This window comes from Schistocerca gregaria, chromosome 6 (assembly GCF_023897955.1).
Source record: "Schistocerca gregaria isolate iqSchGreg1 chromosome 6, iqSchGreg1.2, whole genome shotgun sequence".
Taxonomy (NCBI): Eukaryota; Metazoa; Arthropoda; class Insecta; order Orthoptera; family Acrididae; genus Schistocerca; species Schistocerca gregaria.
In genome coordinates, this window is record NC_064925.1 from 337,257,819 (window position 1) to 337,282,742 (window position 24,924).

Sequence of the window (24,924 nt, forward strand, 5' to 3'; positions counted from 1 at the left end):
CTTCTAATTGTGCCTGTCTGCAACTTAACGTGTTATATTTACAGTAAATAGCAATCTATCTTTTCCTTATATTATTAATATGGCACAGCCTAATAACGCAGAAGATTCTATCAACATCAGAGCCATCAGCCAGACAATGGCATAACATTTCACCATGATTACTGCTGTTGCCAGGAACGATCTGGACATCCTGTAAGTACTGGCTGGGCTTCGGGAGCAATAATATTGAGCCTTATAACTCCCCTTCTCCATGTTGGACTGGATTCGGCAATATCAGAGGTGGTGATACTGTACCTGGTCTCACACAAATCAGGTAGAGCAACTGCTGCAGCAACTTAGAATACAATCAAAGAAAATCTTTGTAGAATCTTTAATAATGGCATACAGGACTATTTCCTAGATAATGGAGAGAGGAAATTTTGGACATCTTCCACACACCAGGAAATGAAAGAAAAAAGTTGTTTTTGTGAAAAACATGTATAACTTTCTATGTGTATTTATTAATAGTGCTAGTTGACCTTTTACTGCTGATTCATTGCAAGGAAACACCTCATTTAGAGTGGAACATTGTCAGAAATATATTTTTTCTTTGCTAATTAATGTATTTCAGGCATTAATTGCTTATAAGAATAATTATAATTGCATAAATGAATGAAAACTGCTAGTTTTATTTTTTATTAGGTTTCTGAAAATCTGTTACAAATATACCTGGATGAGTATCCTGAGACTCCTTGGGATGCACTAAAGTATCTCATTGCTGGAGTTAATTACGGTGGTCATGTGACTGATGACTGGGATCGTCGTCTGCTAACTACATACATTAACAGATATTTTAATGAGGATGTTCTTACCAGTGATTTATACAGGTATGTAAAGAAGCAGTCATCAGAACATTTTGTTCCAGTTTTTTCTTTCACCAATACATAAAACAATTCTGTTTTGATTTTATTTTATTTCTTTACATTGTTTTGTGTGGAGTCATCACTATGATGACTTTTGCAAATGCCATACATTTGGGTCGTAATGTTACAAGTAGTAATTAAAAGAAACAATGATACTTATCAAAATTCAGTACAGTCTTTATGCATTATCTCAATGAAAATAATCAGTTTCTGAAAATGTAATGTAATTGCAATTGCATGGACAAGACATCTACTCACCCAGCAGCAGTGGGAGGAAACACATGAAAATTAATAAAATGTACAGGCTTTCAGAGCCATTGGCTCCTTCTGTCCTTCCAGCGGAAGGGATGACGGGGAAAGAAAAGGGATGAAGAAGAAGGGCTGGAGAGGTTTAGGAAGTGGAGAGGATTACAGAAAAGTCATCCAGAACCCCAACTCAGGGGAGATATTCCAGGTGGTATCCCAGGACCTGCCTCTTTCCCACTGCCTCCTCCTTATGACCTTTCCTATTTCCTCCCCACCTCCATCAGTTCAGGCAACTGCTTTCAGTAATAATCAAGTATCAGTAATCAGTCTTGCTGTGGCAATGGGAGTGTGTTTTGGGTGTCTGTGTGGTTCTGTGTGAATGTCTGTAGTATTGCCAGAAAAAACACAAGTACTTGAAAGTTAGTGGTACTTCTGTTTTCTGTTATGTGTTTCTGTGCTCCACGTGTCAGTCTGCCATAAGTGAGTGGTTGCCTTTCCCTTATTTTACATTTAATATCTTGTGAGTCATTCAAGAATTCCTATTGACTTTATCTTGTTGCCAGTTGTTCCTCTGCTGCATTCAATATTTCATTTTGCAAAGCTACTAATTCTCTTTGTTGTATTTCTGTTACTCATTTCTGCCAGTTGCTTAATGTTCAGTTTGAAACTGCAGACAGCCTCTACTTCTTTCATCTTATTTAGATTCTCTCTCACTGTTCATAACTTTCTGAAGTTTCTTCAGCTTTCATCTGCATTTTATATCAAACAGTTATGGTTAGAGTCTGTATTTACTCATCAACATGTTTTGCAGTTTAAAATCATGTTTCTAAATATCTGTCTTACCATTATATAATCCACCTGAAAGCTTTTGGTGTTTTCAGGTGTTCAACGGCCTGTACAGTCTCCTTTCATGGATCTTAAACCATGTGTTCTTGTGTTCTTGTAACAACTGAAAAGGTTGCCGTCCTGCATTAGGAACAATATGTAGGGCTGGCCTGTCCCTAAATACCCCTCCAATATGGTTACACGTCTGCATCATTTAGGCATGCAAGACACTCCACCAAAGCTAGGTCAATGTGACACAGTAGGACTTAGTGAATATACCCTGCATTATACAGCATAAATATAATTTTGTGTGATAATTTTGAGAACTTAATAGCTTAAATAGCGAGCAATAGTTTTACATGTTAATTAATAAATTAATTTCTGATTATTGGATCATAGGCTTTCTTCCCTGCCAACCTATGTAATACCACGAGATGGCTCTCTCCAGTCCTACCAAGATTATATAGCACTACTTCCAAATGTCGACCAACCAGAAGCATTCGGTCAGCACTCAAATGCAGATATCACATCTCTGATTTCTGAGACAAGAAGTATGTTTGAAACACTTATGTCAATGCAGGTGCAAGTAGCTGCTGGAGAAGGAGAAAGCAAGGAAGAAAAGGTGATGTTTGTACCCTACTAAGTATGTTTGATTTCGTAAGTAATTTTCATTTAAATAATAATCTATTGCATGTCGAATACTGTATTTATAATTTTGGGTTAAATGACTAGCACTCACAAAACTTTATTTTGAAATAACTGTCAGAAACCATTTGACATTCATTGAATTTCTGTTCATTATGGTCTTCAGCTGAATGCATCCTTGTTATTCTCTTTCATGGCTTGTAATGTGATCCACACACCTTTCATTAGATCATTGTCTCACTCATCTGTTACACATTGCAACATCAAAAAACTCTCTCAGTTAATCGACCATCAATCTGCCTGACTACAAGTCCCACATACCTTAAAATTTTTAACGTTTTAGACACACACACACACACACAAACATACACAAATGTCAAGTATTTAGTCCATATACTTGAATGATTTTCTTGATGCACATGTTGTTTATTTTGAAATCAAGCCTTGTTATTTCTGTTTGACATTCCTTTTTCGTAAATTACTCTTCTCATAACCCTAGTTCAGTATCCCCCTTTTGAAATTTTAGAACTCATCTACCAACTACACTGTTCTATCTTCAACTCTTTGAGTCCTGCAATTTTCTGTAGCTAAATAAAAAGCAGTGGAAACAGTTAGGGTTCTAAAGTCAATGTTATTTTCCATTTAGCCAAATTACAGATAGAAAAGTGTGAATGTGAAAGTTGCTGAACATGCTTGTGACTTATTACACAAGTTCCCTCATTCCACTGCTTCCTATTCTTTCACTTTGGGAGATCCGGGAAAAACCCAGGAATTTTTTCATCTGGGAGAAAACCAGGAAAAACCTGGGAATTTTTCATTGTTTTGGTTTACAGTTAAATTTTTGTAATTTTGATTGGTAAGAACCAATACTTTAACCAAGGATATTACTGTGTCCCAATACTGCAGCAGTAAAACATGAATGAGACAAAACAAAAATAAAACTTAAATTGTAAGGGAAATGTGCCATATAAAGCAATAAAACAGTGCTGATACAAGCATTTGCCAACAGCAAAATGTATCAAAGGCTTTAGGAAGACTGTGCAATGCTTCGTAACAAAACGTTGCCTCCAATGAGTGTGACGTCACAACTCTTTACATTAGATTCGTTTTAGCAGTTACGAGCGGGATCATGTGCATGCACAGTTGAGTAGTACTTTCTCCCACTTCTGGCTACAGAAATGTGGCTGTTGGCTGTGCAAGCAGTTGCAGCAAGCAACTAGATGCTACTGGGAAAAATTTTTCTGGAGCGCCCAAGCTGCCTCATTCATGCATGCGCAGCAGGCCCACATCTTGGAAAGGGGAGGTGGGGGGCAAGTTCATATTCTTGAGGGAAAAAAACCTTATTTCACAAAGCAACTAGCATCCATCGCACATTAGTCTATCACTTATTTGTATTATGACTTTGAAATGCATCCCTGTCGGTTTTTGAACATTTTTGAACACACTCTAAGTTGATTTCTGACTGAATCATAAGTTGATTTATGAATGCGTGCATAGTGTACATGATGTCTCTGTCAGGGGAATCCTCATCACTTTCCTACAGACAAAAGGGGCTATACGAGCTGAGCAGAGGAAGGGCGAACGGATGAATGCCAACTGCTGTCTGATTGTGTGGTTGACTGGGTTTGCGAATGGTGAGCATTGTTATAATTACTAGCGAAATCCATAGATTCAGACTACAGGAGTGGAAATAAACGAATAACAGGTAAGAAAGGTTATGTATTACATTCTTGGCGTATCCAGGAAAATGAAATTTTGACAGAAAACTTTTGGACAGATTGCTATACTAGTAAGGGACAGTTATACAGTCCCTGGCTAGCAGCCACTATAAATTACACTCCTGGAAATGGAAAAAAGAACACATTGACACCGGTGTGTCAGACCCACCATACTTGCTCCGGACACTGCGAGAGGGCTGTACAAGCAATGATCACATGCACGGCCCAACATCGTGCAGCCCGCCTCCAGTGGTGTCGCGACAGGCGTGAATGGAGGGACGAATGGAGACGTGTCGTCTTCAGCGATGCCTTGGTGCCAATGATGGTCGTATGCGTGTTTGGCGCCGTGCAGGTGAGCGCCACAATCAGGACTGCATACGACCGAGGCACACAAGGCCAACACCCGGCATCATGGTGTGGGGAGCGATCTCCTACACTGGCCGTACACCTCTGGTGATCGTCGAGGGGACACTGAATAGTGCACGGTACATCCAAACCGTCATCGAACCCATCGTTCTACCATTCCTAGACCGGCAAGGGAACTTGCTGTTCCAACAGGACAATGTACTTCCGCATGTATCCCATGCCACCCAACGTACTCTAGAAGGTGTAAGTCAACTACCCTGGCCAGCAAGATCTCCGGATCTGTCCCCCATTGAGCATGTTTGGGACTGGATGAAGCGTCGTCTCACTCAGTCTGCACGTCCAGCACGAACGCTGGTCCAACTGAGGCACCAGGTGGAAATGGCATGGCAAGCCGTTCCACAGGACTACATCCAGCATCTCTACGATCGTCTCCATGGGAGAATAGCAGCCTGCATTGCTGTGAAAGGTGGATATACACTGTACTAGTGCTGACATTGTGCATGCTCTGTTGCCTGTGTCTATGTGCCTGTGGTTCTGTTAGTGTGATCATGTGATGTATCTGACCCCAGGAATGTGTCAATAAAGTTTCCCCTTCCTGGGACAATGATTTCACGGTGTTCTTATTTCAATTTCCAGGAGTGTATATTCTGGAAGAAGCGTGGAAAATGCGTTGTGCGAACATGTAACAACGCCTAACTGGAGAATAATCGCAGGTTAACTAAACTGGTAACAACGCCTAACTGGAGAATAATCGCAGGTTAACTAAACTGGTGATTCTGGTAGAGTTAGTGAAGTTAACCTGCGAATAAGCCTTGACATTTGCAGGAATAGTTACAGAATTAGTAATAACAAGACTGTTTGTTAGAATGAGGAAGGAGAAGAAATGGGGACATTACACAAATTATGGAACAACATGACGATTCCAAGTTTGTATAAAAAATTTGTACTACTACTTTTCGATTTCATGCTTGAGATACTGGAGATGTATGAATGAAGTGTGAAACTATTTCCTAACATAAAGCTTTTTGCTTGTAGTAGGCCTAATAGGCATTTGATAGTGGCACTTTGTGAATTATATTCTGTCATTACAAAAAAGACCGTTTGTGCCAAAACAGCCTCATTTATTTTGTGTGTATTACAACTGCTTTATCTAGCAGACAGTGACAAAATAGACGTAATCAGATTGGGAAACCACACCAGTCTTGGGTCCTATTTGTATTAACAGCTTTTTCAGTGTAAGACAACGACATTTAGACTTTTCATGTAGAAAAACGTTTGACAAGGTAATAGATTCTTTCACAGAAAGGAAAGCACGCCATGTAAAGCTGTACCAAGATTATAGAGAAAAAAATTCTAGGAGCTAAGGACTGAAGAAATGTGTATTGTCTTGCTTGTCGCATGTCTTTACTGGGTTTATGTATCCTATATTTAATTTTATGTCACACAAAGCAGCAAGTTTTTAGCTGATACTGAACAGAGAATGCAAATTTTCTGAAGAGTAAAGGGACAGAATGTCAAACCGGCTGACTATAAGCAGGAGAGGCACCACAGGACATTTTAATTTCCACTGTCCTGAATATGGTTTGATGGTATCCACTACAAAATATACACGTTTCAATTCCACAGAGTGAAGTACAGTGACGTGCAATAGAAGAATGCTGTGTGAGGAGACGAGGCACTGCACTTAGTCACACTTAGACCAAATAACATGTCTTACATTTCCTTGAACACATATGTTTTATGCATCAGACTCTTCAGAAAGATGTGCGCTACAAAATGAACATATTTTTGACATCCTATCTTAACCGCTCGAGGGAATAATTAGATTAGATTAGATTAGATTAGAAGTATTGCCCCAGTTCGGAAATATTAGAGATCCGGGACTGATGTGCAGAGCAGTCTGAGTTAGAGTGGGGAAGTGGGTAGTCTCCACATGACCTGTGTTTACATATAGCGAATTTTGCTGTTTCCTCTTCGTTTACTGCTCTCACGTAAAATGAAAGCAAAACAGATTCCTGTGGCCAGAAGGTATCAAGTGAATTAAAATACATTCACATAATTACGGAAGACTGAAATGTGTTATTAGTTGCAGATTTTATTTTATTGCCACCTTTCTGTCAGTCAAGCATTAATTGCCTTGCAGAACGATGAAGTTATTTTTGTCAGTTTGCCAAAGAAATTTTCTTTTATTAATCTTTTCCGCTGAGGCAGACAATATATTTGAAATGAAGTGTTTAATTCTGCACACTGTTCACTGCATTTCAAGTGCACGTTTTCAACTTCTAGCACATTTTATGCCACAATAAAGAACAAAACATGAGATAACACAGTACTGGTAGTCCAAGAAAATTTACATCCCAAAAACCACATTGAAAAGCTTAATATCAGATCATGGCCTTACTTCACTGGGAATCTGGACATACAAACATGCACTTTAAATGTGCACATATTAGTATGGGTCACGAAATTCTGATCCTCTTGGAGTATCCTCTGATGTCTTGTTTCTTTTATGACATTATGTAAGATCTTTTAATGTTTTACACATATGAACATACGGGCTCCCTACGACATCGTAGCTACACAAGTGTGGTGATGCCTGTCATCTGGCACTCTCTGGCAATTGCAGAAACAAATCTATTTCTAACAGGTCGTGGGAAAAATCTTCTGAATAGTGGTTTGAAAAGCGTTACCATTTTGGCAGTTACACCAGAACTATGTGTGATAACAAATGATGAATTTCTTAAATCACAGAGCGTTTGACTCTCACTTAAAAATCAACTCTTTGATGATGAGCCATTTAGATGAATTTCGAGCCCAGAAGATTAGACATTTATGTCATTATTAAAAATTTTACTGGCACCTTTGTGTGATGTATCTTAAATTGTAATACACGCATAAAAGACCAACACTGTATGTGAAAGCTTAGCTTCTCTTGCAGCATATTAATCTTATAGACCAATATTACATGTGAAAGCTTTGCATTTCGTCTAGCAACACAATGTATATTAATTTAAACCATTAACTTTTTTCTGTTTGTGTGTAGTGATGTAGTGGTTGACTACATCATATGTACTAAGCTCTGAATACCCACTGTGATTGGCTGGCGAGATCATGTGACATGAGCTATGACTGGCTTACAAAAGCGCATCACAAACTCGATTTCAATGCTTGAGAAAGTAACATGCGGTGTTTGGTGTAATTCGAATTTATACTTTCATAATATGGAAATATGCAACGTACATGTTGCTGCAAATCAAAGATCTTTCCAAAACACGTTTTTCTCTGTGTTTAGTTTTTCTAAAGCGCCAGGAAATTCTACACCTGTGTATAAAACCATAATCATTCAAAGGACTTGTAAGTTATACAGTTCCAAGAGAAAATATACTGTCAGTTAACAGGGAGCAGTATGTTTTCACACGGGAGAAGATGTATTTTTAACTTGTCCATGTATGCACGCTGCTTTGGGCAGGCAACAACTTACGTGTAACCACAAGGCTTCAACCAATCTTACCCATGTTACAATAGCTAGTCAGAGCCCAAAGAACTTAACAAGACATATAAACAGTGCTCTGCCATAGCAACAGTACACTCAGAGCTGATGAATCTGAGAGCCAGGAATTAACACAGACAACATCCCAATGGAGCCCTCAAATCTCAAGCCAATAGTGTCATTTAGTAGTCAGTGAGACATTGTGTGACGCATAATACATTTTCACCACAATGAAGCAGTGTGGGTAGGCGAGCAGCCCATCCATATTTCATCACCATCAATCCAGCCTTCCACACTCTGAATGTCTAGATAAAACATTGGTCCCATAGATAAAATATTGGTCCCATAAATTCTTACTGACATGTAATTAAGGGCTGTCTCCCCATTTCTTAGTAATCACCCATGGAAGCATCATTTTTAATTTATGTTTTAAAATTTTGATTAAAAAGCTAATAATTTTGAATTAATGATTTTAATTTCTTTCTTGCAAACATAATAGTTTTCCCCCTATAAGAATGTTATATTAATCTTCCTTTTAAAGTAAAGTACATTGCTGCTCTTATCTACACCTTACTGATTACCACTTAGAGCAAAATTTTTATCTATTTATACTTCAGTGTAGTTAAATTTTAATGACCATTTTGCTTAGAGGTAAAATATTACATGATATACCTGAATGTTGCGGCATCAGTGATATCCTACTTTCAAGATTAGTTCCTCTGTCACCAAACAAAATATCACACACTGTTAGAGAAATAAAGGTAAACTTGAAGTGGGGTAACCAGAGACTGAATTTTTCAATGCTTTTACTGTCTGACAGAAAAAGTTAAGAACCCAAAAACCTGGCTGGATGTTAATGTGACTTCGTACACATACATACCATAAATGGGTTTCTATAAGGGGCATTCAAAAAGAAATGAGAGGAGGCATAATTACAGAAACCAGTATGTTAGAAGTATTGACCCTGGCTGTTGAGCCACTTGTCCCACTGTGATACAAGGCAGTGAATGGCTGTCTCATAAAATTCCCGGGGCTGCGATGTTAACCAGTTCCGCACGTGCAGCTGGACATCGTCATCCGAGGTGAATCATTTGCCCCTCAGAGCCTTTTTAAGGGGACCAAAAATGGCATAATCACAGGGAGAGAGGTCCAGACTGTATGGACAGTGGCTGAGAACCTCCCGTTTGAATTTCTGCAGGAGTGCCACGACTATGTTGGCCATATGAGGCTTTGCATTGTTGAGGAGCAGAATGACCCCACGGTGGTCATTTTGATTTGATCGCTTGGCGAAGGGCGGTCAAGGTTTGAAAGTAATGCTGGCCATTCACTGTTGTCCCATGCTGCAGGAAGTGAATCAGAAGGGGGCCATCTTGATCAAAGAAGAACGTCAACATAACGATTCATGTCGGACGATCTCGTCCAGCTGTATGTGTGGAAATGATTAACATCGCAGCCCTGGGAATTTTATGAGACAGCCATTTACTGCCTTGTGGCACAGTGGGACAAGTGTCTCAACAGCCAGGGTCAATATTTCTAACATCCAGGTACTGGTTTCTGTAATTATCCCTTCGGTTCGTTTCTTTTTGAATGCCCCTTATATATGATTAGAGCTGCAATTCTCTGTGAACTGTAGAAAGGCTATCAGAATGCTTAGTGTTATTCATGTTTGGTGTTGTTACCAAATCTGGTAGGATATATAAGGTGTACAAACAGCATTAGATGTTAAGTGATCACTGTGAAGGACAGGGAGATGTCACATACTCATGTGATAGCGTTATCAGGATCTGACAGTCTGAAAGGGGCTGAGTTGTGGATCTCCATTTCTCCAGCTGGTTGAATTTCAGTATCCACATTTGTACGGCATTCGAATTTGGTAGTGGTCCAATACTTGACTGCATGGGAATGTGACAGCAGAAATATCTGATCAGGGTTACAATAAACCACATCTGACCACCACATGGGAAAAACAACATATTGTGTACCAAGATCACTTTAACAACTTCACAACTACGCCTGCCATACAAGAACAAGTAATGTACTTCCTGCAACACTCTGTGTCATGCCACACCATTGGTCGCAGACTGGCAGTGGCTGGACTAGGAATTACCGTCCCATGAATATAGATGGTCATTGACAACACAACACAGATGGCCATTTTTGGAGTGGTGCAGTGACTGGGAAGCATGGACTGTTGATGAATGTTGTTGCATTGTGTTCAGCAATAAATCATGCTTCTGCACCAACAAAGATGACTAATGTCTGTGTGTATGGGGAGAGGTACTATTCTTCCAGTGTTGAGGAGGCACAGCAGTGTCACGCCTGGCCTCATGGTGTGGGGAGTTGTCAGGTATGACTTCAGGTCACACTTGATAATGATTCAGGGAACTCTGATGGCACCACAGTATCTCATGGACATCTTGCATCTTCATGTGTCATCCCTCATGAAACAATATTGAGATGCAATTTTTCAACAAGACAAAGCTTATTCACATGTCTGTGTGAACTGAGTGCATCATACTCAGGTATTCAAGTGGACAGCAAGAGCTACAGATATGTCACCAATAAAACATATGCAGGACTAGCTCAGAGATCAATTCTGGTCTGAGTGACAGTATGCAAGACATCAAGGACCAGTTACAACAGTTTTGGCCAGCTTGCCTCAGAAGAGGATACAATGGCATTACGACACCCTTCACAACCAAATCAGTGGATGCATCCTGGCCAGAGGGGGTGCCAAGCTGACAAGGGGGCTCATACTGCTATGACTTTATTTTGTAATCACTGAAGTTCACTTTTTTTGTCAGGCAATATACACTATGTGATCAAAAGTATCTGGACACCTGGCTGAAAATGACTTACAAGTACATGGCGCCCTCCATCAGTAATTCTTGAATTCCGTATGGTGTTAGCCCACCCTTAGGATTCATGACAGCTTCCACTCTCACAGGCATACATTCAGTTAGGTGCTGGAAGGTTTATTGGGGAATGGCAGACCATTCTACACAGATTGCTGCACTGAGGAGAGGTATCAATGTTGGTCGATGAGGCCTGGCATGAAGTTGGCATTCTGAAACATCCCAAAGGTGTTCTATAAAATTCAGGTCAGGACTCTGTGCTGGCCAGTCAATTACAGGGTCAGGGATGTTGTTGTCATGTGACCACTCTGCCATAGGCCATGCATTATGAACAGGTGCTTGATCATGTTGAAAGATGCAATTTCCATCCCCGAATTGCTCTTCAACAATGGGAAGCAAGAAGGTGCATAAAACATCAATGTAGGCCTGTGCTGTGATACAGCCACCCAAAACAAGAAGGGGTGCAAGCCCCCTCCATGAAAAACAGAACCACACCAGAACACCACCGTCTCTGAATTTTACTGTTGGCACTACACACGCTGGCAGATGACGTTCACTGGGTATTCGCCATACCCACACCCTGCCATCGGATCGTCACATTGTGTACCGTGACTTGTCACTCCACACAACGTTTTTCCACTGTCAATCATCCAATGTTTACACTCCTTACACCAATACACCAAGCAAGGCATTGTTTGGCATTTACAGGTGTGATGTGTGGCTTATAAGGAACCATTTGACCATGCAATCCAAGATTTCTCACCTTCTGCCTAACTGCCATAGTACTTGCAGTGGATCCTGATGCAGTTTGGAATTCCTGTGTGATGGATAGATGTCTGCCTATTACACACTGTGACCTTCTTCAACTGTCGGCGGTCTCTGTCACTCAACAGAGAGGTCGGCCTGTATGCTTTTGTGCTGTACATGTCCCTTCACATTTCCACTTCACTATCACATCGGAAACAGTGGACCTGGGGATGTTTAGGAGTGACACCCAGTCACCTGACCACGTTCGAAGTCTTTGAGTTCCACAGAGTGCTCCATTCTACTCGCTCACGATGTCTAATGACTACTGAGGTTGCTTATATGGAGTACCTGGCAGTAGATGGCAGAACAATGCACCTAATATGAAAAATATACGTTTTTGTGGGTATACCAGCCACAATTAAGTAAAGTGTTAACAGGATTGCAAAAAGTTTAGCTATTTAAACCTACATATTATGAAACTTAAACACTACCCACCACCCAGCCCCCTAAGATCACTCTGGTACTTTCTGCAATTGGCCTTAACTCCTTGATACAACAGTGTCCATATGTTTGTGAGCTGTGCATGTGTGAATGTGTTCGTTTTTAAACTTCTGGTGAAAGGACTTCATCTGATAGCTTCATAATATCCAACAGTCTACTCTTAAATGTGCCTGTCTGATGCTGAACTTCTCCATTATGTGATGAGTTGAAGTCTAACATTTTAATGGTTAGGCAAAGATAAAACTCCAAACACAAAATCCTTCATAACTAGGTACATAAAAATCTTGTGTTTAATCAAAAAATTGTAAATGGACAAACTATCTTGGCAGAGTTCATGTTTCACTGAAAACACATTTTGTTAGTATATTTTACATAGTCCTACTGCCTATTTTCCTATGGTGTACTAAATAGGTATGTAGCTTTGTCACTCAGAAAAGTAGTAAACATTGCAGATATTGGATAAAGACAAAATTAGCAATCATGTTGAAGCTTCTTCAAAAGGTTGGCTTCTGGTAATGTGCCAGTACATGCACTCTTTAAGTAACATTTAAAGCTCATAATAAGTCAGTTTTGATGCACTGTGATGTAATCAATAATAGTAAACAAAGGTAAAGGGCAATTCAATAACTATAAAGCTTGCTGATAACACAAGTGCACTGCTAGCAGACACAGCTCAAACAATAGTTGAATAGGACTTCAAGTGGTACACAGCCAGCAATTTAAGTCTTAATCTCACAAAAACTCATGTTGTGCAGCTTCAAACAAGCAATAATGATTTTTAGTGCCAGAAGTAGACATTAATGGTCATAAATGAATAAAGCGGGATGTGTGGAATTCATTTGGGGCCCAGCTTGATAACAAATTAAATTAGAGTTAGCACATGGGTAAGCATAGTTCAGCTTGTTATGCCCTCAGAAGCATCTCTGACTGAAGTGACTTAAATGCAGTAGTGTTGGCTTATTTTGCATATTGACAGTCCCTGTTGTCACATGGAATAAACTTCTGAGGCAGTGCACCTAAAGTAAATAAAGTGTTTGTTCAGCAGAAGTGAGCAGTGTAATGTGGATAACCATACATTTTGCACAAGTCTTTTTGAGATCTTGGAATTCTTACACTTACTTCGTAATATGTTTACTCCTTAATGGTTTTTGTTGGTGGTAATAAAAATCAGTTTCAAATGAAGTGTGATATACACAGCCACAGTACAAGACACAAAAACTATTGTCATGTAGACTTCGTCTCCTTGTCCAGGGTGAAGAATGGAGTTCTGCATTTGGTAGTAATGTACTTAGCAAGCTCCTACTCAACATAAAGCAAGTATTTGGGAATCCCTACCAGTTAAAAAAAATTGGAAACATCCCTCATTAACCACTCATTCTACAAATTGATATGAATATCTAAAATCAAGAATTGGAACGTTCTGTTACCTACATGACAAGAAGCAGTGTTTATTTTTTTAAGAATATATGATACATAATGATGAACTATGAGTAGCAGTCAGTATTGGCAGATGTAAAAAGTATTTTCTTTGAAAAAGACCACTGTAATCGAGTTAATTTTGAGCTGCTAATAGCATCTAAACAGCAACTGTGTAGCAAAACTGAGGAGGCAGCAGCAGCATTTTTCAGACTAGCAGCATAAGCATGAATAAATGAAAGTATAATTGTAATTTATTGTTCAAACAGCATACAGATAAAGTTTCTATGATGTCTTTGTCTTACGTTAACAAAAATCTTGACTCATCCTACATCCCTGAAGGTTGTGCTTCGTTATGAAATTTCAGACCAGGATGAATGAATGGATGTAATTTCTATGCTGACTCAAAATTTACTCTCCGCTTGAGAGAGAACAATTTATTGACACGCAAAATCTTTAATAAACTTCTCTCAGGAAACAAATGCCTTGCATGTATAAAAAATGAGTCACAAGAACCCCATTTAAATCACCTATAAATTATTTCAAGTGATTGAATAGGAACTGCTGCTTACTGTGCTAATATTATGGACTTTGATGCTCTTCTTACAAAATAACTATTTGTACTTAAAATGGGTAATTACTTTTCCTCTTTCAAAATTCACATATTTATGTTCACATAAAGGTATCGATAAATTAGCCACCCGAGTATTGGCGGGAAAACCATAGAATTTACAGAGTATGGAGGAAATGCCTACCCTTCAACCCTGAACAACTGGACCCCTCTACGGGGCACAACCGTAGTTGTAACTTGGAGCTTGCTCCACACAAGTTTGAACACCTTTGACAGTCAACAATGGAAAGAAATCGAAGGAAAATTCCACTGCCTGGCAACAGCCAGGAAAGACTGCATTCGTATACAGCGGGTAGTCACTTAAAAGATAACTGAAATGAGTCGAAGCATCTGAAAATACCCAAAACTGACAGCACACGGAAACTTAGACTCAAGACAGGATAGATAAGTAACATACTGATGCACAGTAAAGATTCTCTCATTCAACCAGGTAAACTCAAAATTTTGACAGACGAAATGGATCAACAGGGTATTCTGATAACTGGACTTCAATAAATGAGAAACACTGATCAAGAACCAATGGAATCACAAGGATACAGAATTTATAACAGAATACCAGGGAAAAGAGCAATGAAGCAATCCCTGCAATTCAGTACAGGATTCATGGTCAAACTCAAAATGATAGATTATATATCAGAATTCAAAGCACAATCTCCTAGGTTCTCAACATTAACTATAAAAGTGGCAAAAAGAACATACACAGTAATAAATGCCCATGCCCCAACTAATGATAAAAAATAATAGAAAGGTACACAGAGAAGATGTGGGTGGGTTTTGGAAGCTATTGAATCACACAGCAAGAAACATCAACAAAAATCATACCAAAATATTAATTGGAGACTTTAATGCCCAATTAAGAAGGGAGAAGAGATACAGAGATGCAATAGAGAAATGGCCAGCACAATGAAGAACAACCCAGAATGGCATGAGATTGGTGGAATTCTGTAGAGTCCATGACATGATCTCAAAATCAACTTACTTCATGAGAATACCGAATAAACTTAAAACCTGGAAACACCCAGACTGGACAAAAGGAGAATGGCAGTTGGAGCATGTCTGTCTGGGTAAGAACTACCACAAGGAAATCTACAATGTGAAAGTCCTGAGAGGAACTGACACCAGATAAAATCGTTACTTGATAAAAATAGAAATTAAAATCATTCCACAGAAAAAGAAAAAATCCCACGGAAAATAGAAGAGAACCATTGACCCTCATAAATTGATAAATAACAAGGAATATGAAGAATAAGTAGCCCCAATAAATCCTAGGAAAAACACCAGTGGTGAAATGACAAAAGTGATAAAACAGTGGAATATAGACACCATGCCTGGTTAAGGTATCAGAGTCAAAAAACAGAACAATCTTACTTGGAACTCACAAAACAAAGAAAGATGACTAAAAAAACTTTAAGGAGGGTTAAACATAAATATCAAAAAGATATACTTTCTATGGTAGAAACAAATAGTAAGAAGACAAACTCATGAGATTACTGCAAAACATCTAGTAGACAACTCCCAAGATATGATCCCCCAACACTAATGCTAAAAGATAAAAAGAATAAGATGGCCCATAGTGATAAAAGAAATTTAGAAATTTTAGCAAAAACATTTAATGAACTACTAAATTGTGAGGTTCCTCCTGAGCTTCTTGAAATAAACACAGAAACTCCAATAAAAACCCTACCATAAAATATAAAACCACCGACAGTTCAGGAAGTCCACAAAGCTTTGAGCGAGCTCAAGAACTACAAAGCAAGTGAAGATCAAACATTTGCAGAACTCTGGAAATACACAGCAGAACCCATGAAGATATCATTACATCAAAGCATAGTTAAAATCTGGATTGGAGAAGAGCTACCTGAACATTGGACTATAGCTATCATACACCCATTACACGAAAAAGACGAAAAATCAAATCCAGACAACTACAGAGGGAAATTGGATTGCACATATAAAATATTGTCAAGAATTCTCTACAATCGCTGTAAAGATCATCTTGAAAAGGAGCTAGGAGAATTTCAAGGAGGATTTAGACCCTGGAGAAGCTGCCCAGAACAGATCATCACATTAAAATTAGTAATGGATGCCTAAAAAAGGAGAGAGAAGGAACTAGTCATAACCTTTGTAGACTTCTAAAAAGCTTATGATTGCATCCACAGATCTTCTATGTTGGACATATTAAGAAATTTTGGACTTCATCCAAAATTAATAAAACATGATATAATTAAACTTTACAAATGCCAAGTCCAAAGCAAAATTCAGGGGAGAACCATCTGAGCCATTTATGATTAAAACAGGGTTAAGACAAGGAGTTGGTCTATCACCAGTGCTCTTCAACTGTGCTCTTGAACACTTGATGAGAGAATGGTACAAAGAGAATCCTAAAAACATAACAATTGGAACCAAGAAAGATGGCATAAACCTAAATTGTTTGGGAATGACAGATGACTTAGCATTACTAGCTGATAATGTACAAGAAGCTAGAAATCAAATAATGACCCTGCAAAATATAGCGCAAAAGTAGGACTCCAGATATCTTTCCAAAAAGACCGAGGTGATGGTAACAGATCCACTAGCAATAGACCACGTAACACTAGACAACAGAAAAATTAAAATAGTGAAGCAATCTAGGAGAGATAACACACAACTTGGATGTAAAACCTGCTTGACAACAGAGAACCAATAAAATGATAAAAACTAGCATGGTCTACATACAATAAGAAATGTCTGTCAACTCAAAGAAAATTAAAACACTGCAAGATGGTGGTTCAGCCAGAGGTAACATACAGAAGTGAGACTCTTTTTAAAGTCATTCAGAGGAACAGAGCCGACAAAATACTAAAAGTAGAGAGAAGACTAGCTAGAACATGCATAAATAGAAAATACCACAAGGAAGGACAATGGCGGTTAGTGCCGAATGAAGTAGTGTACAGGGATCTGGAGCCCATCACAGATACTATATGTAAAAAGAAGATTTCTTTCTATCGCCACATAATGAGGACACCAGAAACCAGATTAGCAAGAAAAATTATGCAGAAACTGTGGAATCTGAAGCAACAAGTAGGATGAATCAAGGAAATTAAATAGGATATGGGAGAACTAGATATAACCTTGGATCATCTGCAAAACAAGATGGAAAATCTCAAGAAACTGAATGACAAGAAAATAATATTTAAACCAAAAATAGACAAACAACACACAATGAAAAGGGCATTTACAGATGAAGAAAGATCAGAACAAATGAAAAGATACTGGGCAGTTAAGAAAGAATGAAACATCTGCTAACTAAAGAAGAGGACCAGGAAATGATTGACTAAAGTGACCCAATGAGGCCGTAAAAGCAAATAATAATAGTGGTAGTTCTGTGTGATGAGTAAACTATTTGTCTGCCATTATTGTGTTGATAAATATCATTAAATAATTGTCTGTGTTTAATATCATATAAATAATACTATTAAACAGTGGTAAATCCAGGATGGAATGTAACAATATTCTGAAAAGGAAAGTTGCCACTCACCGAATAGCAGATATGCTGAGTCGCAGATAGGCACAACAAAAAGACTGTCACAATATAAACTTTTGGCCAACAAGGCCTTTGTTGAAAATAGATGACACACACACGCACACACACACACACACACACACACACACACATACACACACATATAACTGCAGCCTCTCCGAGTGTGGCTTCAGTTGCAGTCATGTGTGTGTGTGTGTGTGTGTGTGTGTGTGTGTGTGTGTGTGTGTGTGTGTGTGTGTGTCTGTTGGCTATTTTCAACGAAGGCCTTGTTGGCCGAAAGCTTATATTGTGACAGTCTTTTTGTTGTGCCTATGTGCAGCTCAGCATCTCCACCATACAGTGAGTAGCAACTTCCCTTTTCAAAATAGAGCTGTTATTAATGCATCACTTGCTGTTAGTTTTCTAGGACACAAAATCAAATTATAATACTTTCTGCAGTGTACTTATGCGTACTGCAACTTGTTCCATGTTACTGATGCTTCTTAATATTGTCTGATACATGAAAAATGATACTTTGTGTGTTTTTATGAAAAATGAGCAACACATACTGAAATGTAGGTAATTCTTTTTGATATCCCATTTGTAATCATTCTAAGGTTCATAGCTAATGTATTAAAAAATAATAATAAAAAATAAAAAATAAAAATATCTACTAACCAATTAGCAGCAGGGGAACACACATACAAAAGGGTATAACTTTTACAAGCTTTTGGAGCCAGTGGCTCCTTCTTCTGGCAGAAGAGTTGAAGGGGAAGGGAGAGGCGTGAAGAAAAGGGACCGGAGAGTTTTAGGGAAAGGGGCGCAGTTCAGAAAAGTCACACAGAACACCTTGTCAGGGGAGACTTACTGGACGGAATGAGAAGGAAAGATGGATTGTTGGGGACTGCACTGGACGAGATTTGAAAATCTGCGAGCTTAAATGTGGAAGACAGGGTAAAGACAGATATTACTACTAAAACACTGTGCACAAGTTAATAAGAGCGAAAAACTAAGTGCATTGTATGTAACAGAGGTGTGAGGAGGGGTGTAAAAAAATAGACACGTCAGAAAATGAAAGCTGTCAAAAACTAAAATGGAGTGAAGAAAGGAGCAATTACTGTGAAGAAATGCTGAGACAGAAGAAATTAACATAAATTAAGGCCAGGACATGTTGTAGTGTTAGTTCCCACCAGCGAAGTTGTAAGAAATTGATGTCTGGGGGAAGAAACCAGATGGTGTGTATGGTGAAATAGGCACCGAGGTCATGGTTGTCATGTTGTACAGCATGCTCTGCAACAGTATATTTTGTGTTGCCTGTGTACACCCTCTGCCTTTGCTCATTCATCCTGACTGATAACTGGGTGGTAGTCATGCCAATATAAAAGGCTGAACAGAGTTTACATAACAGCTAGTATATGACAAGTGTTGTTTCACAGGTGACTCTCCCTTTGATAGTATATGTTTTGCCAGTTACAGAGCTGAAATAGATGGTGGTAGGAGGGTACATAGGGTGAGTCTTGCAGTGGAGACAGGCACAGGGGTTGGAGCCGTAGGGTAGGGAGATGGGTGAAGAAGGAGCATAGGGTCTGATAAGAATATTGTGGAGTGCACAAAATCTCACACAGGATGGCTCTCATTTCAGGGCATGATTTTAGGAAGTCATGGCCTTGTCGAAGAAACTGATTAATACATTCAAGTCCAGTACAATACCTTTGAAAAGGCCATGAGTTCCTAAGATCATGCCCTGAAATGAGAGCCATCCTGTGTGAGATTTTGTGCACTCCACACCTAGAATAGCTTTTCATCATCTTCCCAATCTCTGCAATATCCTTGCCAGACCCTATGCTCCTTCTGCATCCATCTATGGCTCCTACCCCCGTGATCATCCCCACTGCAAGATCTGCCCTATGCACCCTCCTACCACCAACTATTTCAGCCCTGTAACTGGTTAAACATATACTACCAAAGCGAGAGCCACCTGTGAAACGACACGTCTAATACCAGATTTTATGTAAACACTGTTTGGCCTTTTGTATCAGCATGACTACCATCCAGTTATCAGTCAGGATGAATTGGCTTAGGCAGAGGGTGTATATAGGCAACACACAATATCCTGTTGTAGAGCATGCTGTACAATATGACAGTCATGACCTTAGTGCCTGTTTCACCACACGTACCATATGGATTCTTCCCCCAGATACCAGTTTCTCAGAACTATGCAGGTGGGAACAAGCAACACAATATGTCCTTGGTTCTCACCATCCACCTGGCCTTAATTTACATTAATTCCTTCTGTCTCAGCAGTTCTTCATGGTAACTATTCCTTTCTTCACTCCATTATATTTTTTGACAGCTTTCATTTTCTGACTTGTCTATTTTTCACTGCCCATCCTCACATCTCTGTTATATACAATGAACTTAGCTTTTCACTCATATTAACTCATGCACGATGTTTTAAAAGTAATCTTTGTCGTGGATATTATCCTGTCCTCCACCTTTAAGCTCACAGATTTTCAAATCTCATCCATTGCAGTCCCCAACAATCGGTCCTTCCTTCTCATCCCATCCAGTAATTCTCACCTGACCTGGGGTTCTGTGTGACTTTTCTGAACTGCATCCCTTTCCCTAAAACTCTCTGGTACTTTTCCTGCACCACGTTTCCTTCCCCTTCAACTCTTCTGCCAGAAGAAGGAGCCACTGGCTCCAAAAGCTTGTAAAAGTTAAACCCTTTTATATGTGTATTCCCCTGCCGCCACTTGGTGAGTAGATTTTTTATCTATCCATTTACATTATATGATCAATAATTGATTATTTTCATTGTTATAATGTTCATAGCTGATTGATATATTTAATAAATTGCAGGTTTTACAACTTGCTGCAGATGTACTGTCAAAGGTGCCAAATCCAATTGACTATGAAGCCACAGACAAACTAATTGGCGCAGAAAAAACTCCACTGGATGTAGTTCTTTTACAAGAAGTAAGTATGTTTTCACTTTGCTGCTCTGAAAAATATGTTCTTAAAGAAATACTTGTTATGACCAGTAGGCTGAAATACATAATTATCTGGCTGTGAACGTATCAGGAAAACTTTTTATTACTACTTGATGCACACATGAAATTTCTTTCTGGCACACATTTGTCTCTATTGTAGATGTATCATTCACATCTAATAATTTTGATATCAAATACAGTTTAGTTCAGAGTTAATCTATAATTACTGTTTTATTTTATTCCTGACAAACTTTTACTTAGGTTGGCATTATTACTATGTTTCCTAAAATGATGATGTTAAAGATATTGTATTTCGCCATTAATAAAAGAAATATTTGGCTCCAGATAATCCAAGATGCCAAATGAAGCATATGCACTGACTGTTAAAATTGTGTTACTAAATCTGTAGGTATTTAAATATTTGTACTATGTTATGCATCAACCAGTGTTTAGTTTAAGATCTTCATATATTTAATAATGATTGATTTACATATGTATTTGTTTCATAAGCCACTAGTTTATAATTTTGTATCATATATATACTTTGCACTATTGCAGATATCAAGATATAATGTGCTATTGGTTTCAATCCGACAATCTCTTGAGGATTTACAGAAAGGCATTCAGGGTTTAGTGGTAATGTCAGCTACTCTTGAGGATATTTTTGTCTGTATTTATGAAGGCAGAGTTCCTACTGAATGGTTAAAAGGTGAGAAATATAGCATTTTTATGATACATAGTCTATAATTTGTTTTCTGAGTTTCTCCACAGATTTTATTTCTGCTTGTCAAAGATTGAAATGTACCTGACACAAAAGTACTAGTAAAGATGCATAGCAAAAGTCACACATATAGAACATATGGAACAATAAGGTGTAATTAACTTAACAGTGATACTTCTTGTCAGTAATGTCAGTAAGATTCAATATTAAAGAAACCATAGCTGAGAAGCTTAAGTTTATCAAATGTTTGTATTCAATTTTTCCAATAATTAATGTTTCAAGGTGAAGTGGGCAATGAAGACCTACTCCAAATGCTGTAAATATGAGTATTTGTAGTAACAGAAATATGTGGCAAAAATGAAATAAAATGAATGTATGTGGTCACACCTTAAGAATGATTGCACGTGTGTGTGTGTGTGTGTGTGTGTGTGTGTGTGTGTGTGTGTGTGTGAACGCATGTGCACACATTCATGTGCACGTGCATTAGAAGAAATTTGTTTAATAAACACTGTCAAAATAGAGTGTGGTCAAGAGTCCACCAAGGCACAGTATTGTATTTCTTTACACTAAAGACTATTTCATCAGGTGACAAAGGTGGACAACAGTAGAGAGGAAATATAGGAAAACTATTCTGTTTTTATTACTGGATGCATTGCCATTTGTTTGTCTAATTTAAAATGACTACTACTAAATGATAATATCATTATTATTATTGGCCTTGTTTAACTTAGTGAATATTAATAATCTTTTATTTTCTAAGATTGTCTCTTAAATTATTTTGCAACTTGGGAAAGTAGTGTAAAATTTGAACAACAGTGAGAATGGTTCTTGTAATATTTGTGCTTGTATTTTATCCTGTCAATATACATTGTCACAGCTTACCCATCCCTGAAGCTGCTGGGTTCATGGTCACGGGATTTGGTTCTCAGAGTGGAACATTTTGCGCAGTGGGCAGAAACTACACATCCACCTGTCCTGTTCTGGTTGGCAGCTTACACTTTCCCCACAGGATTCCTGACAGCAGTGTTGCAGGTATTCACATGTCTAATACATAAATAAAATTTGAGGATTTCAGAAAAATACTATTTTGCTTGTATATTTTTTGAAATAAGACATAATGAAGTTATCAGTGTTGGCCAAAATTGAAATATTGTACTGAAGCTTAATGCTTTTGTTTCATGTTAGATCGTATCCAATACTTTAGCATAGAGGTTTTTTGTTATTTTCAATGCAAGTGCAGGCTACAGCAATATCACCTGCGTTAAGGCTGCATTAGAAAAATGTGGTTATGTAATTACAGTTGAGTGTGCAGGAAATGGTGTCATTTCATGTAAAAAAATTAACTATGCTGAGTCAGGTTACTGAATGCACACTTTGCATCTGGAAATAGTGATCAGAATTTTGGATTGAGTACAACAGCCACTGAAACATTGTTCTCAGGACTCAATTTCCTTACATTATTTAGATGTAACAAACAGTTTTAAATGATTTGCCTGACCATTTTGAAAATTATGTGTGACAAGGCATTAGGTTGATGTCATTACAGAAAAATAAGCTGACAGTGTTGATTAAAAATTTAACTGTCTTGCAAACATATTCTTTCAATACTTTGTGATACCAATACTGGTGACACCAATGATTGTCAAATTAAATAGAATCCATGGAAAAGTGGGAATTTGCTAGGGAGACTATCACTGTTAGGTCCAAATGTTTGTAAATATTAATATTGACTACCTACAATGTTACAGAATATACAACAAAAACTGTAAATGAGAGTCAAATGAAATAGGAATTGTGTATAATGTAAAAATTTGTCATTGTTGGAAACTACCCCTTTTTCTCTCTCTCTCTGTCTTATAAATATACAAAATTCATTACAGTAAAATCATACATAGTTGCAAATTTCACCATCTTTTTTCCAAAACCATGTAGCATTAGTGTCTTAGGGGGTTATTTTATTTTGAGTGGAAACTTCACCTGTTACATTGGTTAATATATTTTTTCCAGACTTCTGCTCGCCGTTCGAATATTTCTATTGATTCCTTATCATGGGATTTCACAATATTTGCCCCAGATGAACGTTCAGGCCTCCAGCCACCTGCTGATGGTGTATATGTTAGAAGTGTATACTTAGAAGGTGCCGGTTGGGACTGGAGAAAGATGTGTCTTATAGAACCACAACCAATGCAGCTTGTGTGCCCAATGCCAGTTATCCACTTCAAACCTATGGAACATCTGAAGAAGAAAAGCAGAGGTTTGACATTCTGTCTTTTTGAAATTTATAGAATATGGTACATTCAGCTGAAACATGTCCTAGTATTCTTTTTGCAGAATAACATATTTTATTTATTAACAGTGTTTAAGAGATCATTTGCTATGTTGATAGATGGACATCATCAAAAATCTTGTTCCGTATGTACACTTGTACAAACAAAACAAAATACACACTGAAAATGAATGATAAATAAGTAAAAAAAATCACACTCACCAAAAGTAAAAATCAAAACTGAGCAATGAAAATTGCATCTTTTTATTTCTTCTCAAAACCTAAATACAAAACTATAGGGCATAACTGACAAAAGAAAAATCATTTTCTTGTTATTAGAAACAGGTAGTTGGAGGAATAAAAACCAAATAGGCCCTGTGATGGTTATGATCAAGAAATGATTAGAGCAAAATAATAGAAAAATCTGGAATGATAGATAATGAGTCATGTACTTCATAAAATAACTACATCTACATCTACATGCGTACTCCTTAAGCCACCTGACGGTGTGTGGCGGAGGGTACCCTGAGTACCTCTATTGGTTCTCCCTTCTATTCCAGTCTCACATTGTTTGTGGAAAGAAGGATTGTTGGTATGCTTCTGTGTGGGCTCTAATCTCTCTGATTTTATCCTCATGGTCTCTTTGCGAGATATACATAGCAGGGAGCTATATACTGCTTGATTCTTCTGTGAAGGTATGTTCTCGAAACTTTAACAAAAGCCCGTACCGAGCTAGTGAGCGTCTCTCCTGCAGAGTCTTCCACTGGAGTTTATCTATCATCTCCGTAATGCTTTTGCGATTACTAAATGATCCTGTAACGAAGCACGCTGCTCTCCGTTGGATCTTCTCTATCTCTTCTATCAACCCTATCTGGTACAGATCCACGCTGCTGAGCAGTATTCAAACAGTGGGTGAACAAGCGTACTGTAACCTACTTCCTTTGTTTTCGGATTGCATTTCCTTAGAATTCTTTCAATGAATCTCAGTCTGGCATCTGCTTTACCGACGATCAACTTTATATAATCATTCCATTTTAAATCACTCCTAATGCGTACTCCCAGATAATTTATGGAATTAACTGCTTTCAGTTGCTGACTTG

At 38.2% G+C, this 24,924-nt stretch overlaps 1 protein-coding gene across 1 annotated transcript in view; it reads left to right on the top strand.

Annotated features, from left to right (window-relative positions):
* The window catches only part of LOC126278873 (dynein axonemal heavy chain 2), a 914,655-nt gene that overhangs the window by 876,973 nt on the left and 12,758 nt on the right, over positions 1-24,924 (top strand). The window contains 6 exon segments of the mRNA XM_049979148.1: positions 682-866; positions 2,373-2,595; positions 20,707-20,823; positions 21,396-21,546; positions 22,436-22,590; positions 23,566-23,812. Of these exon segments, the coding sequence (XP_049835105.1) occupies positions 682-866; positions 2,373-2,595; positions 20,707-20,823; positions 21,396-21,546; positions 22,436-22,590; positions 23,566-23,812 (1,078 nt within the window).